The 16,416-nt window shown below is 35.5% G+C and overlaps 1 protein-coding gene across 1 annotated transcript; it reads right to left on the reverse strand.

Moving 5' to 3' along the window:
* Positions 1–4,490: 4,490 nt before the first annotated feature.
* On the reverse strand, positions 4,491–13,605 carry LOC122609262. The gene is made up of 18 exons (XM_043782320.1): positions 13,483–13,605; positions 13,254–13,376; positions 13,024–13,146; positions 12,794–12,916; positions 12,261–12,443; positions 7,711–7,808; positions 7,539–7,602; positions 7,070–7,132; positions 6,928–6,993; positions 6,731–6,807; positions 6,532–6,637; positions 6,346–6,399; positions 6,058–6,125; positions 5,829–5,898; positions 5,085–5,143; positions 4,942–4,999; positions 4,789–4,862; positions 4,491–4,681 (listed from the first exon to the last, which is right to left on the reverse strand). The coding sequence occupies exons 1-18, from the start codon at positions 13,603–13,605 to the stop codon at positions 4,594–4,596; spliced, it is 1,620 nt and encodes a 539-aa protein (XP_043638255.1). The 3' UTR covers positions 4,491–4,593.
* Positions 13,606–16,416: the final 2,811 nt, after the last annotated feature.

The raw sequence follows: 16,416 nt of genomic DNA on the forward strand, positions 1-16,416 counted from the left end.
TCAAACAAACTATTAATTTATTTAATATTAAACAAAATGTTTATCCAAAATTTTTCAACAAAACAATAAAACTAAAGCAAATATAATAATATAGATTTATAAGAACTATAAATCACAACATAATAATATAGATTTATAAGATATGTATGCAACTTTAATAAGATTGAAAATTAATAAAAATAATGATTTTGTATGTAAAAGTCTAAGAACTCTAAAACATTAAAACCCCAATAACAAACTTTTAAACCAAATTCTAAACATAAGCTAGAAATTCATGATATCCAAGCCCAATAATTAAATTTTTGGGGGCCTTAAAAAATATGAAGGCCTCAAACCATTGCCTAAATATATTATACTTGTTGAGCCGGCTTTGCGTCTATGATGTCCACACACCAACTTTGCTAAGTGTAGTCCAACCGAGCTTGATGGTCGGGGTGTGGTCCAAATTAAGATGTTACCATCATAGGTGGAGCCAGGAATTTCGATTGGCGGGGCTGAGTAACGAAATATACAAGTTCGGTCTCCAGTTATTTGATGTCCAGAGCGAGATAGCTAGAAAATGTATATACCAAAAAACTTTTATGCAAACAACATAAGGGTTTATAGCATCATCAAGCTAGTAACTTATGTATACGTCAATCCTTATGAAGTGAATAAAATATTATTAACTTATGCATTCTTTTTTAAGTTAGAAGATCAAATATCATAATCACCTCTTGTTAATAACCAAAAGATTATTAGCTCTTTTTTTTCACTGTATAACCATAATTAAAATTATACTTCAGTTTTTCAAATACAAAAACAAAATCTATATTTTTAAAAGATACAATATTATACTCTAGTGTTTAAGCATTATTAGGGTGGGGGAGTGCTTCACCACCCGTCCCCCCCCCCCCCCCCCCCCCGGTTTTTCACTCCCTCCCCGCCTACTCCCTAAATGCACGGAGTGTTTCACCGCCTCTCCCTATCCTTTTTTATTTTTTAACTTAAAATTAAATTTAATTAAGTTAAGTTAAAAGTAATACAAATTATTAAATTCATCATACAATGACTAAAAAAATATAAGACTTTGAACCAATATTATAAATAGGATAAACTTTCAGGTGTAAAATGTAAAATTGTAATAATACTATATCGATGGATCTGTGTCTCTGTGCTTTCTTCTTTCCCAACATCCACCCACCTGCAACATATATACAGGGGAAAGATATATTTTAGGGTAACACTGTAGTGAGAATAGTCTTAAAATAAAAACGGTGAGAACACTTAAAAAACATTATTTTGATGCATTAAAAGTCCATATAACTAACATAGTGCATAATTAATTATCATTATTTAAGTGTTTAACAACACATTGATCCGTCAAAATCGAAAAAATCACGTTTTTTGGTGGATGCATCATTTTGAAGAATATGCATCCAAGATGGATGCACAAAACAAAAAACATGATTTTCTTGATTTTGACAGACCAATGTGTTGTTATACACTTAAATAATGATAATTAGTTAAGACTATGTTAGTTTTATGGACTTTTAATGCATCAAAATGATGTTTTTTAAATGTTCTCACCGTTCTTATTTTAAGATTGTTCTTATTTGATTGTCCCCCTAAATATTATATCTAAAAAGAAAAGAAAAAGGAAAACGTACCAACGGTCACAAAGTCGAGACCAGACAGGGGACAACCCTCTCCATTCTCCTTCCCACCTATTAGGTACCGGTACCACAGAGGGGTGTTCCCTTAGGTACCAGACCGGTACCTACTCGCTCCCCGCCCCACTCCGTCCACCCTAGGTACTAAGAAGTAAAAAGAAGTTTTTTATGTCCTTAGAATTTAGCCCAACTGGACATTTAATACCCCTTATGTCTTTCAGCCAAATATTGGTCACGGGTTCAAAACCTTTGAAATGGGAAGTCCTAGCCAATGAGGTGGGCATGGAGGTTTTTTCTAGCATTTAGCTAGTTTCCTCCAGAACGGTAGTAAGACTTCCACCGCCAGTCATGCCCTCGGATTGACTGTGCTGGTGACGTGGTCGATCGCTACCATACGATTAAGAGGCATGACGCAATCACCACTGTTAAAAAAAAATGGACGTTTGTGATAGTATATATTACGATCAAATTGTTCGACGAAAAAGGATTTAAAATAGAAATGCAATTTTACAGGTAACCATTTTATCAAGTTCCTGTTAATATTTCGATTTAGATCACACAAGTCCTCAAAACATCCATATCATATACTCACACCCACCATTATTTGTCATATTTACATATTACACCCTCTCCTCCTTTACATTCAAGTTAAAATAAAATGTACTTTGAAAGAATAGGAGTATATAAAAAGTTCATAATAGTTTAGGGGCAAAAATGAAAATTATTATGAAATATTTAAAAGTCAAAGTAGTTCATCTTCTTCCTTTGTACACTGTAAATGTATTACTTCGTAAAAGCTAAACAACAACAAAATTCATTTACTTATGCCTGATCTCATTCGTATTCCAAAAGACATATAAGTATTCATATTAGAAAGGTTGGTTACAAGTTAGGTGGCTTTGGAAACTACCAGCGCCCCATTCTCTCCACCGTCACCTACAACTTCCGACGAAAAACTTGGTCGTTGGGGGGCTGAGCACCCTCGAGTCCCCCCATTGGCTCCGCCTACCATATGCTTTATAGGAATTGAAATTCTCTAAAGTTGATCCAACTTTATAGGTTAAGTTGGATCAACTTTAGAAAATCATAAGTCGCTTTATAACGTAGTTAGATATTATAAGTATAACATGAAGTACAACTTTATACGAAAACAAAAGCTTCAATATTACTATGCGGTTTTTTTGAAAACGGCAAATACATTAGCACCAATATATCTTAAAGTTACTCTAAGTCAACTTTTGATCTTTAGTCTTTTACCCCAAGAGGAGTCTACCAAGTGCGTTAACAATATTACTAAGCAGCTATTCAAATAGTACCAGATCATTTCATACACTACATGTGTATGCATACGGATCTAGAGACTGATATTTGATATAATAAAAGTGACACCACCAATTCAATAGGTGATATATAAAAAGAAAAACAGCTGATGATAGTTTGTTCACATTGATCTTTGTTCACCTCGTTAAAAGGTGCATAAATGATAGAGCAGAATTAGTAACTTTAGAGCCAGAGAAACCAAAAAAGTAGCTGCTGCATTAGCTTAATACCATGCCAGTTAAATGCATCAAAATTTCTTGGCAATCCCATTGAAAAAAGAAAAAAAAATCATAAACGGGCTGCAAGGGCTACTTATAGAATACTGTCTACACCTCGGTCATATATTAACTACAAAAATCACTACAGATCAAGAATGTCATCAAATTACAAGTATCTAAACAAAATCTTGATAGTATTTCTGCATCTCTAAAGCTCCTCATGACTCCCATTTTTACTGCGAGACTTTCTTGCGTTTTTTACTCATGCTTCCAGGTGAATATGCACACTGCCAATTGCAATGCAATAGAACAAAAAGTTATTTAGGTTTTATTTATATTTATACTCGACCCATTTACTTATGAATAGACTGATTTGGGTTGTGTATCATCTCATATAGGACAAATAAAATAAAATTAGCTCAAGGGAGAAAGATTCATATTGTTAAAATGTATTAAAAGTAATCTAATTTCCATTTTTAATGCACACCTGTTACGATGTGTCATGTATTGGGTCGAGAAATAGGGTGATGTCTCTTATTATTGTTGGCTTGGAAAAAGAGTAGATGCAACACTTTCCTATTGGTGAGTTGGTGTTACTAATCTTATAATGGAAAAGGGAGTTTTGCATTATTTGAAGAGTTTCAGATCAAGCCCAACCTGACCAGGCCCGTTTCGACCTGTTATCCAACCCACTCATCTTGCCACCTCTAGTTGGCAAACATGAATATGAAATGCTCAGAAAAGTTTAGAACTTAATGTACCATTTTCGAAATGTTGCGGTCACTGCCATGTGGACGAGATCTCTTACAGCCATCCGTTTCAACATTGTCAAAACTCACATCAATATCTAAATCATCTTTAGCCTGTAGGGATCAAAACAGGAGTAAATATAACCAATCCAATCCAATCCAATCCAACCTTCTTTAATTTCAAAGCATCTTTCACACGAGTTTTATCTTCATGGTACTGCCAGACACATCGCCAAATTAACTTCTTTGTATATCGTTTTCTTAATATAGGAATAGAAACAAGGTCCACCAGTGAAAAAGACCAACAGTTCAGCATGTGGTTGGCTATTTCGATCCATTTACGGATTAATTAGAGTTGATATTTATCCTAACTCAAATAGTTTGGGTGGGCTGAAAGGCGTCCAAATTCCAAACTCTATAGGTACATTATTTAAATTATTATCACAATTATACTCCCTCATTTCTGTGTTCATATTTATAGCACTGACTCTCATAATATTTTGTGACAATGGACAAAGGTTTTGACAGTTGACCCAATCTGACTCGGCCCGTTTCAATTGTCAAAAAAAGTGACCATTTCAACCCAAACCCATTCAAACATGTTACCCAACCCAACATTCTTCCAACCTCAGCTTCAATATGACAAAGATGAAATTAGACTAGGCATGCCTCACTGTCCTGCTCTGAGACTCCGACTAAAGCTTTTGAAGCACCAGTTAAAGATGAATTCTCCAATTTGACTCTGAAATTTCACGATTTCAATAGATATGAGAAATCAAAAATACATCGAGAAGAATGCATGTTGGCAGAAACAACAGGAGTAACCACTACAGGAGTTAAAGGTCATACTCAGCCAACACATCGGCAACGGGTGTAACTGCTACAAGGCTTGAAGCTTCTTTTTCAGCCTGCTCACAAGCCAACTGGGCATACAAATAAACAAGTTAAAAGCCAACCTATCTTAGTTCTAGAACCGGCAAGGTGATAGTTTATGCTTTAGACCTTCACGTTATCTGGTAAAGTCCATTTAGATTCCCCTGTAACCTTGTTGTAAAAATAACTGCAGAAGTATGAAATGTATATTATTATTATGATAAAAATAGATGAAGGTCGGAAATTAAAAGCCAACCCATCGTTAGACGTACTTTTCACCCTTTGAAGTTGTGATCACTTCCCAAAGAGGGTAAGCATCAGCATTATCCCTCTGCCACACCAAGATTAACTTTGATTCAGATTCTATAAGTCGCAATAATCATTTTGAACTACAAAAATCCACATTATATGTATTCCGTGGAGCTTATTAGAACCACAAAAATCCACCTTATATGCATTTGGTGAAGCTTATAAGAACCACAAAAATCTTTGACAGAAATATTATCTAAAGCAAGAACTCTTATACGTAATTGCCAGACCAAGTACGGCTTTGGAGGGAAGCTACAACTAACTTTATTTACTACACTGGACACTAATCAACTATATGATAGCCACAACAGCATCAGGTAGAAGGTAGCGCGGACTGCAAAAACCCAAAATAGGCTAAAAGTGTGTGTTTGATACATTACTAATGAACAGTAAGGAATTTCTTAATAACAGTGAAAGAAAAATGTAACAGGCAGAACATGAGCCACAACTTCAGAATGAATAGAGAACAATTTTATCAAGTAGACAAACAATATGCAGTTACAGGAGCTTAAATATTTGATAGAAGTGATCAAAATGCGATTCACTTCCAAATGTTAAATATTACTCGGTTGAGTTGGTTGAACCAAAGTGTTAATTATGCATCATATATGGATGACGCACGTAATCCTCTTAGAAGCAAGTATATAAATTAAATCAGCCAATCACAAAGAGATATGTATTACTGCTCGTGTTAACAATATACTTACCTCCAAAGGTGTCATCAACTCCAAAGGTTTAGCCCAATTACTCTTCCCGGTTATCTTGTTATAATAAAATCTGCAAAGAAGCAAACCTAAATTAAGAAGTGATATTTACTCGCACACACATGTTTCCTCGTAGGGGCTTCTCTTGATTGGTTAACCTAAGCCAAAGGCCTGTCGGTTAAGCTGAAAATTATGATCCTATATATAACAAATTTACACAAGAGAGAATTACATTCTGTCGTCATCAACACATCCATGCGCTTGCCACTCAGCCGCTACGTCTTGACTAGCACTTGATGCCTGCTATGCAAATCAATAAAATAGTGTTAATTTTATGAATCGTCCTTGTGGTTTACCTAAAACATCAGGTTTCGTCCTTATGAAAGTATGAAACCACAGAGCCGATTCACCTTGCCGATATGAAACTATAAAGACGAAATCTGATGTTTTGGGTAAACCACAGGGACGATTCAATCCAGTTTGAGTAAATGGTAACAAACAATGAATAATGAAGACATACCTGATTGAAAGTTGATATGAATTTTTTTTCATCTACTGCATGTTTTGCTATCATCTGAATTCAAAGTAACGAGTTTATTAGGTTTCAAAAACGAAATTGAAAGTATCATATTTTAAACACTTCAAAACTCTCTGAAGCGTAGAAAAATTAAGCTTCAAAGCAATATCCGATACACACAGAACTTACTTTCTTTTGGAGATCAAACATGTAGTCCTCATAAAGACCTTTACGGACATCAACTTCATTTACAGCTTGATAGCGCTTATCGCCTTCGAATTTTTTCTTTGCATCGCTGGATTATAAACATACACATAATAACCGTAGCGTGAGAGGATCAAGAGCATGAACAAAATATTAAAATCAAATATTGTCATTATGTACTCACCGCCATCCCATATCTTTAGAAAAGTTATACACCCATGCACTTGCAGTATACCTATTCATTATGTCTTCTTCATACTCCTGAAAAAAAAAGGGTTTAACATAAATATGGAAGCAAGGTACTACTGTCTATGCAAACAAATTTTCTTTTGCATACAAAAATTTTCTACGAGAAAATCAGCCCTCGATAAGATAACATACTTTCAACATCTTTGTAAATTCCGCTTTTGCTCTTGCTTTTAATTGCTTTTTAGTCAACAGGAATGCCTACAAATCCATAAAAGAAAAAGATTATAAAAAGAATTCAATAGTATATTATTACATACAACATAAGATAACTTACTTCCAATAACTCTCTGGGTAAAGGGCTCCTCTCAGTCTCCAATTCCTTTCTTTGCATCAAGTCCTAAAATAACAAAACACAAAAAAAACATACAGTTACGCACGCTAATGATTACCCCTAACCTTCCAGTTTCTAGCCATTAAATTGCCCTCTTCCCATTTAAATTTCTGCCCATTAACATTGATCGGCCCAAATTGAGAAAAACTCTGTTGTAGGATCAAATCATAAACTCTATAGGTAGATTATTTAAATTATTACAACACTTCTACTCCCTCATTTTTGCAATCATATTTAAAGCACTAATTCTCATAATACTTTGTGACAATGTAAAAGGTTTTGACAGTTGAACCCGATCTAACTTGGCTCGATTCAACTGGTAAAAAAAGTTACCCATTCAGACATGTTACCCAACCCAAGTTACCCAATGATCTTCCCACCTCAGCTTCAATACGACAAAGACTAGGCATACCTCAGTGTCCTGCGCTGAGACTTCGACGTAAGGTATTGGAGACCAATGTCTCTCAGATTTGACCCTGAAATTTTAAGATTTCAATAAATATGAAGAACCAAGAATACATTGGAAAAGAATGCATGTTGGCAGAAACAACAGGTGTGACTGCTACAGGAGTTAAAGATCATACTCAGCCAACATATCGCCAACAGAAGTAACAGGTGTAACTGTTACATGGCTCGAAGAAACTTTATTTCCGGAGCTAATAGTAGAAGCTTCTTTTTGAGCCTGCTCACAAGCCAAATTGGCATACAGATACAAACGTTAAAAAGCCACCCCGTTTTAGTTCTAAAAAATAATCTCTTAAATGTAATAGCCAAATGTTAGGAATAAAACTGCACACACACCTACACAAGAACCAGAAAATAACAAGGAAGGACACTAGTGATTTAACGTGGTATCTCACACTAAACTGTGTGAACTAATCCACGGGCTGCAACTAGAATATTTTATTAAAGCTTTGTGCCTCTTACACTCGTGATGAGGAATTACAAGTACATAATAAATTTATAATAGACGGATTAGGGTTAATGACTTAGTCCCCAAGTTACCAAGCATCCCTAAATTACCAAGTAACCAGGCGTAAGTTAATTAAAGGGCCTGTTGCTTTTGCCTTAAGACCAGCTGCCTTAGAGCCTTCAAGTCTCCATAAATCTCCCACTTGGAGGCTTGATAATCTTCTAACTGCCTTTCGCTGTGAATACTTGTACTTGTATATCTAGTAACTCCATCATCCCATCCTAGTTGCAGCGACCTTCTTATCTAGTCAACTTGAAGGTCTGTTGAAACTCCAATGAGCTTCAACTCATCAGTCACGGCTATCTCTTCCCCTGACTCGTCCTCTGTCTCTACCAGCTCCCACTGAAACGAACTGCCAGAACTGCCAGATTCTGAGAAATCCTAACAACTTGACAAAATGGGCTACAGGCTTTGGGATTCAAAAAGCAGAAAAGTGGTCCGAAGCAAGCATGCTACCTTTAATGAGCCTGAATTGTATAAAGACTTAACGAGATTAAACTCAAAGGTTCGGTAGAGTTCGAGACAGGAACTAGTACTAGAAAGCTGAGTTGGTGGCTGAACCGGTTATAGAACCAGAAAATGTCGACAGCGTTTGAGTTTAAGCTGGTGTAGGTGATGAGGAAAATTCATTGGGAAAGTGTTAGAAAGATTCAAAATGAATGATGTAAAGACCAAACCGAGGAATACTCCATTGGGACCTCTTTTGGTCCTTACCAAAGATTAGTCTCCTAAAGATGAAAAAAGCAGAAGAGAGATGGCCAAGGTTCCATATGCATTAGCGGTTGGGAGTCTTATGTATGCAATGGTTTGAACCCTATTAGACAATTAGACACATATTTATATATTGTAATAATACGAGGACTATATATTGTAATAACTGTATTGTCTATATATTGTACCCTAATCATCTTAATAATTGATAGAAGAAAATTAGGGTTTGAGAGAAGAAGAATTTATTTCACACACAATCTGCTTTATTTCATATAATTAGGCGTATTTATACAATGGATCCCGCTCAACTAATATTCAAACCGACTTAACTATTTAGACAATTGATCCCTGAACTATTGAAAGTGACATTCTTAGTCCAAAGTACATTTCTCTAGTAACAATAATACACAACGATTCACAAAATATTTTATGGTATGAGAGCCTTTTAAGGGTTTAACCCTAATTGGTCAGCCTGTTACAAACAACCAGCTCCTCCCCTCTGTTGTCAGAAACCAAAACCTATCTCTGTTGTTATACAACCAGGTCACATCTATATCCTTTTTTTTCCGGAACTAATCAACCAGATCTCCGCCTAGTATTCTAACACAATGGCCCCCACTCTTGTTGCCTTTACTACACAAGAAAAAACAGCCCATCACTCACACAAGTTTGATTTTACTCTATCACCTATTCACCTACAAATTATGGTTTTTGGAAAACAATGCTAGAACCATTCCTCATAACCAATAGTTTATTTGATATGTTAATGGTACCATCCCGTGTCCACCACCATACATCACAATCACTACCACCTCCAAGGAAGACACCTTAACCGCCGCTACTACACAAACACCAAACCCTGATTATAATGTTTGGATAACCAACAATGCTCATGTTCGGATGCTAATCATCTCTACCATATCAGAATCCTCCTTCCAACACGTTCAAGGCTCTACATCTCATGATGTGTGGTTGTCTCTTGAACGTGCTTATGCCCCTCACACATCATCTCGTGAATTTACCCTAAAAACCCAATTGTTAAAAATTAAGATGAAAAGTGATGAGTCCTCCTCTGCATATTTAAACAGTGCCCAAGAGTATTCTGATGCCCTTGCCAACATAGGTGAACCCATGAAAGAAAAGGATGTGATTATGCTAGTTGTCTCGGGCCTTCGTGAAGATTACTAACAATTTTAATCCTCTGTTCTTAGACATCCTCCTCAACAATTCTCGGAATTGCATGGATAACTTGCAGATCACGACTATATGCAAAGAAAGACACAACCAGAAGTCACACCAGCTCAGGCATTCACAGCCGCTGCCACCACAAACCGTGGCAATACTACCAGCCCGTCATATGTGTGGGGGAATTTGATATCACCTATTATATATATTTATTTTATGCGATATCATTTCTTTTATGTTTATATTAGCCTAGAAATACTCCATTGGGAAGTTATTTAAAGCTTACCAAAGATCAGTCTCCTAAAACTGAAGAAAGATCAAAGATGACAAAAGTTCCATATGTCAGATCCGGGTAGAGATTATTGGGAAGCTGTTAAGTGGATACTCAGATACTTGAAAGGTACACAAAAGATGGGTTTACGTTTCAAAAGGAAAGATGCTATTCTTAGAGGTTATACGCATGCTAATTTGGGTGGTTGTAAAGGGACGTTTAAAAGCACTACAGGGTACGTTTTCACAGTCGGAGGAACAGCACTGTTAATACCTGATAGGCTCATGTAGCGGTCGACCGATATTTGATATATTGGTTATAGCGTTGATATATCGGTGATTTTAATATTATGCAATATGATATATCGGTGATTTTAATATTATGCAATATATATAAAATATAATATAAAATAATTAATACTTAATTATTTTGAAGAAATAGAAAAGAAATAAGAAAGACTTAAAAAAACTATCTTCAATAAAACGAAATTAGAAAGAAATTGTACATGTGAATTGAGATGAGCCGCTAAAGAGAAGAATCCAAGAGCCTCGAGGGGTCGACTGTTTAATTTATTAGACCTGGGGTTGGTTTTGGGCTTTTAATTAATTAGTTTTTGGGCTTTTCGTTTATTTTATTATGTGTTTAGGCTTAAAACCTTTTTAAAAAAAGGGAAGGAAGAATCGCTATTATCACCTTTAAGACCGCTATATAGGATTCAGGATTCAGAATAGCAGTAAATAGCGCCGATAATAGTGGTACCGCTATTTTGACCGCTATTTTACCTCAAGTCCGCTAACTGCTATAGCGCCACTATTAAATACATAGGGAGTTAGTATGGTTAAATACTTTTCTTGAAGAATTGGGTAAAAAGCAAGCTGATTACTCACTGTATTGTGACAATGAGAGTGTTATGAAACTTGCTAAAAATCCAGTCTATCATGGCAAGACGAAGCACATCGGGATGAGGTATCACTTTGTTAGAGGATTGATAAGTGATGGAACAATTAGCTTGAACAACATCTCAGGTGCCGAGAATCCAGCAGTATGTTCACCAAGCCTATGGTGCTGGATAAGCTGAAGTTTTGCATAACTTCAACCGGTCTCCAAGAGTAATGTTGAAGAGATGGGGTAACTAGAGAGTGTAGAAGTTAAGGAAGATTTTCATTTACAGAAGAACAGAGAGCCGTTTTGGTCCGAAGACACCAAGTGGGAGATTGTTGGCGATCTGTTGTCTTCAGCCCATAGTGGCCCACACAATTATGGACAACAAAGAATTAGAGAAAAGGAGGGAAAGAGTCTAGCCAGCCCTAACCCTTGTGTGCCCAGTTTGTTAGCTACTTGTCTAACGAGTTTAGCATTAAGGGATTAAACATAATTCTGGTCTATACATTAATCTGTTGTACTTGTAAATTTTATCACTCAATAATACAAAACCCAAGTTGCCCCCGTGGATTAGTTCACACGCATAGTGTGAGATACCACGTAAAATCCATGTGTTCTTTGATTTCGGTTTTACTGTTTTGTGTCTTTGTGTTCTGAATACCAAACAATTCTTACACTATGAAACATATACACTCCTAGTTATCCGGTGGATGTAGGTCAGACCCAGACTAAACCACCTTAAATCTCTCGTGTTCTTTACTTTCTTTTAATTCCAGATAATTCAGTGAATGTTCAAGTAATATGCACTGAATCCTCGATAGAAGCAAGTATATAAATTTGATGAGCCAATCACCAGGAGATGTGTAAAAGGCAATATCTGACCATTTTGTATTATCCATAAAAGTATGTAACTGATGAGAGGTTGTGAAGTTGACAGAGAAAGTATGTCTACCAAATATAGTAATTCACTTTGTATAAACAGACAACAGCACCCACATCACATTAAGGCTAGGGGACATAAGACGGTCTGATGAAAATAACTTGAATATCGACAAATTACAAAGTAATGCAACCAAGAATATATATGACCAAAAGAGCCAAACAAGCCTTACAGTATATGAAGCACCACTGAAGCTAGGCACGTGATCAAGGTGGCAGAAGTCGCTAATCGTTCCCAGGGCGGCCGATAAGCGAGTTGGGAGTACTCGGGTGCATACGGTATACGGTGAGTACTCGGGGGTCAAAGTGGCCAAGTCGGAGAGTACTCGGAGTAATCGGTCGACTCGACACCCTACCTTGTAGCAGGTACTCGGAGATTACTCGGATCGACTCGGTGAGTTTTACAACAATGCACGTGATGTGGCGAGGGTTGTGATAATATAGAAAGGTGGCCATGCTGACATGGCATTTGTTGCATTGATGGATGGGACTCCATCTGAGGTTGACCCGTCAGATGATATTACTGAGAAGGTGGGCCAAAAGATATCCAATGCTTTCCATTCTAGACAGAAGGTGGGTGCATCTGTGAGACCCCATGAAATGACACATTTCTTGGTCCGAATGAGACAAGATCTACAATTATACACATTCAGAGGGGTGATAAACTAAAAATTGTATGGTCAAAAAAGAACGAAGCAAGCCTTACAGTATATGAAGATTGCATTGATGGATAGGACTGCATCTGAGGTTGACCCATCAGATGATATTGCTGAGGAAGTGGCCCAGAAGATAGCCAATGCTGTTCAGTCCAGACAGGAGGTGGGTGCATCTGTGAGACACCATAAAATGACACATTTGTTGGTCCGAAAAGTATACACATTCAGAGGGGTGATAAACTAAAAATGTATGGCCAAAAAAGAACGAAGCAAGCCTTACAGTATAAGAAGATTGCATTGATGGATAGGACTGCATCTGAGGTTGACCCATCAGATGATATTGCTGAGGAAGTGGCCCAGAAGATAGCCAATGCTGTTCAGTCCAGACAGGAGGTGGGTGCATCTGTGAGACACCATAAAATGACACATTTGTTGGTCCGAAAAGTATACACATTCAGAGGGGTGATAAACTAAAAATGTATGACCAAAAAAGAACGAAGCAAGCCTGACAGTATAAGATGATTGCATTGATGGATAGGACTGCATCTGAGGTTGACCAATCGGATAAAATTGCTCAGAAGGTGGCCCATAAGATATCCCTTGTTGTTCAGTCCGGACATGAGGTGGGTGCATCTGTGAGACACCATAAAATGACACATTTGTTGGTCCGAGCGTATACACATTCAGAGGGGTGATAAACTAAAAATGTATGACCAAAAAAGAACGAAGCAAGCCTGACAGTATAAGATGATTGCATTGATGGATAGGACTGCATCTGAGGTTGACCAATCGGATAAAATTGCTCAGAAGGTGGCCCATAAGATATCCCTTGTTGTTCAGTCCGGACATGAGGTGGGTGCATCTGTGAGACACCATAAAATGACACATTTGTTGGTCCGAAGCGTATACACATTCAGAGGGGTGATAAACTAAAAATGTATGACCAAAAAAGAACGAAGCAAGCCTGACAGTATAAGATGATTGCATTGATGGATAGGACTGCATCTGAGGTTGACCCATCGGATAAAATTGCTCAGAAGGTGGCCCATAAGATATCCCTTGTTGTTCAGTTCGGACATGAGGTGGGTGCATCTGTGAGACACCATGAAACACATTTGTTGGTGCAAACGAGACAAGAGAAACAATTATACACATTTAGAGGGGTAATAAACTAAAAATGTATGACCAAAAAAACTCCTTAACAAAGTCTGAAGTTTATACGAAAATAATAGTCAAAATTATACCATAGCATAATTCAAAAAAGTAATTAAAAAAGATATTCTACCTTAACAGTACTTATAAGGCAAACCCTGTGGCACGTTAATCTGCTTCTACTCTATAATATGACGATAATGTTAACGAATTCAACATATTAACATTAAATTTCTTTATATATATAATGTTTTATTTGATTCAATTATAAGCAACTCATTGTCATTATACAGATACAGAATATATAGTACAAAAATAGAATTATAGATAGAGATATAGCGAATTAGGGTTTAATTAATGTAATTGATTTACCTGTGAGGCGAGATTATAGGGGTTATTATCCATTGCTGTTGAACCCACGGAATATATATATATATATATAATATAATATATAGATAGATAGATATTAAGTCTAGATATATTGAAATAAAACTATGATTGTTATACGAGGAAGACAATGGTGGAAGACAATGGTGGGGAATATATATTATATTATATATATTTTATATATAGGTTTTAGATAAAATAAAAAAGTATTAAAGGGAAACAAATAAAATAATAAGTTTTTTTTCACTGAAGATCACCGTGCAACATGAAAATCATTGTGCATCAATTGCTTCGTGAATCCTCGTGCATCAATTTAACCATGATTCAATGGTCAAGATCATGTCTTATTTGTTTTACTTTAATAGTTGTTTTACAATACCCAACCCCTTTATATATATATATATCTATATATCTATTAAAAGAGTAGTTAAACAAGCCTTCTAAAACATTCTTCAAACTAAAAGTCATTGGAAAAAATCTTCCATCAAAATGATCAAATCTTATGTATATATAATCACAATTACAGCTTTATAATTCAATATTAAATATTATATTAAAGGAAAAATACATAAAAAGGTAACCTATTTACTCAAAATTTCTAAAAAGTGAAATCTATTTTGTTTTCGTCTATTTTAAAATCCAATTTTCATAAATTTCCTAATAAAGGGAATACTGTTAGTTTTTGACGCCAAACATCTGTTAAATGTCACGTCATCGAATTTGCTTACGTGGCATTGACTAAAACAAAAAATGCAAATACTACGGATTATATACATCATAATTTATAATTTACCCCTTTTATACAACTTTCCCTCTCTCCGATCGTTTTCCCCTTTCTTCTTTCCCCCTAAAATTAAACCCTAAAACTGAAATTGCAGGAGTTGAAATGGTACACATTTCCATTAGCTATATATAGCAATTGTATTGTGTGATTGATACGATATTGTATATACTGGTCAAGGTGGAAATGATATTAATGGTAGTAATCATCAAATCAAAGACCAAGAACTAAGGGGTAATATGGCTTTAAAGGTCGGTCCTCTTTTCTTTGAAGCTCTTTTATTTTATGGACCATGGAGCTTCTAATTTTGGAAGCTTAAATTTGTGAAATGTTACCACTCGCTTTCTTTTATTTTATTAATTGTCGCTTGTGCTTGGAAGATATGGTACTCAATCTTATATTTACTTCCATTATAACTCTTGTGGTCAAGCAGAGGATAAATTGTGTAGTAAATTGGAGAAATAATTATTGTACCAAGTCTTTAAGGTCCTCTGTAAATCCTTGATATATGATTGTAGCAAGGAATGGTTGAATTTTTTCTCAAACTACATTACTAACCAATTCGCGTTTATATATTTTCTGTTTTGGTCAATGCCACGTAAGCAAAGTCGATGATGTGGCATGGGTGACGTGACACTTAACGGATTTCCGGCATCAAAAACTAACGATGTCCCCCTTATTAGGAAATTTATGAAAACTGAATCCTTTAAATAGACGAAAACAAAATAGGTTCCTCTTTTTAGAAATTTTAGGTAAATAGGTTATCTTTTTATGTATTTTTCCCTTATATTAATGCTACAGACTACAGTTCTTTATTATATTATTATTAATATCAAACTAATATGTTGAGTTTTAATGATTTTTTTACGAATTTTTGCAAGGACTTAGGTTAAGTGTATGTGATTATAAGATATGTTCATGAATAAGTTTGAAAAAAAACGATTCATATCATATTATTGATAATTTTAATTATATCTGTGATTAAATTTTAATACATGTTTATCTTTAATCTTATAGCTACAAAATAAATAACATTAGTCAAAACTTTGATAAATGATTGTTTTAAATAGCCTCACATTACAAAATTAATAACATTAGTCAAAACTTTTTTTTTATTTTTTATTTTAGAACGATAGTCAAAACTTTATTAAATGATTGTTTTACATAGCCGCACATCGTACGGGTAAAAAATCTAGTTATATATATATATATTGCTAGTTATATCGGAATAAACCCAAATTGTTAGGACGAAGATGATGGTGGGGATTATAATACTACAAGTTTTGACCTAGTTGATTGACTGTTGAAAGTACTAGCTTAATACCCGCATAATACGCGAAATCTGTACATTAT

The sequence above is a fragment of the Erigeron canadensis genome, chromosome 7, assembly GCF_010389155.1.
Source record: "Erigeron canadensis isolate Cc75 chromosome 7, C_canadensis_v1, whole genome shotgun sequence".
NCBI lineage: Eukaryota > Viridiplantae > Streptophyta > Magnoliopsida > Asterales > Asteraceae > Erigeron > Erigeron canadensis.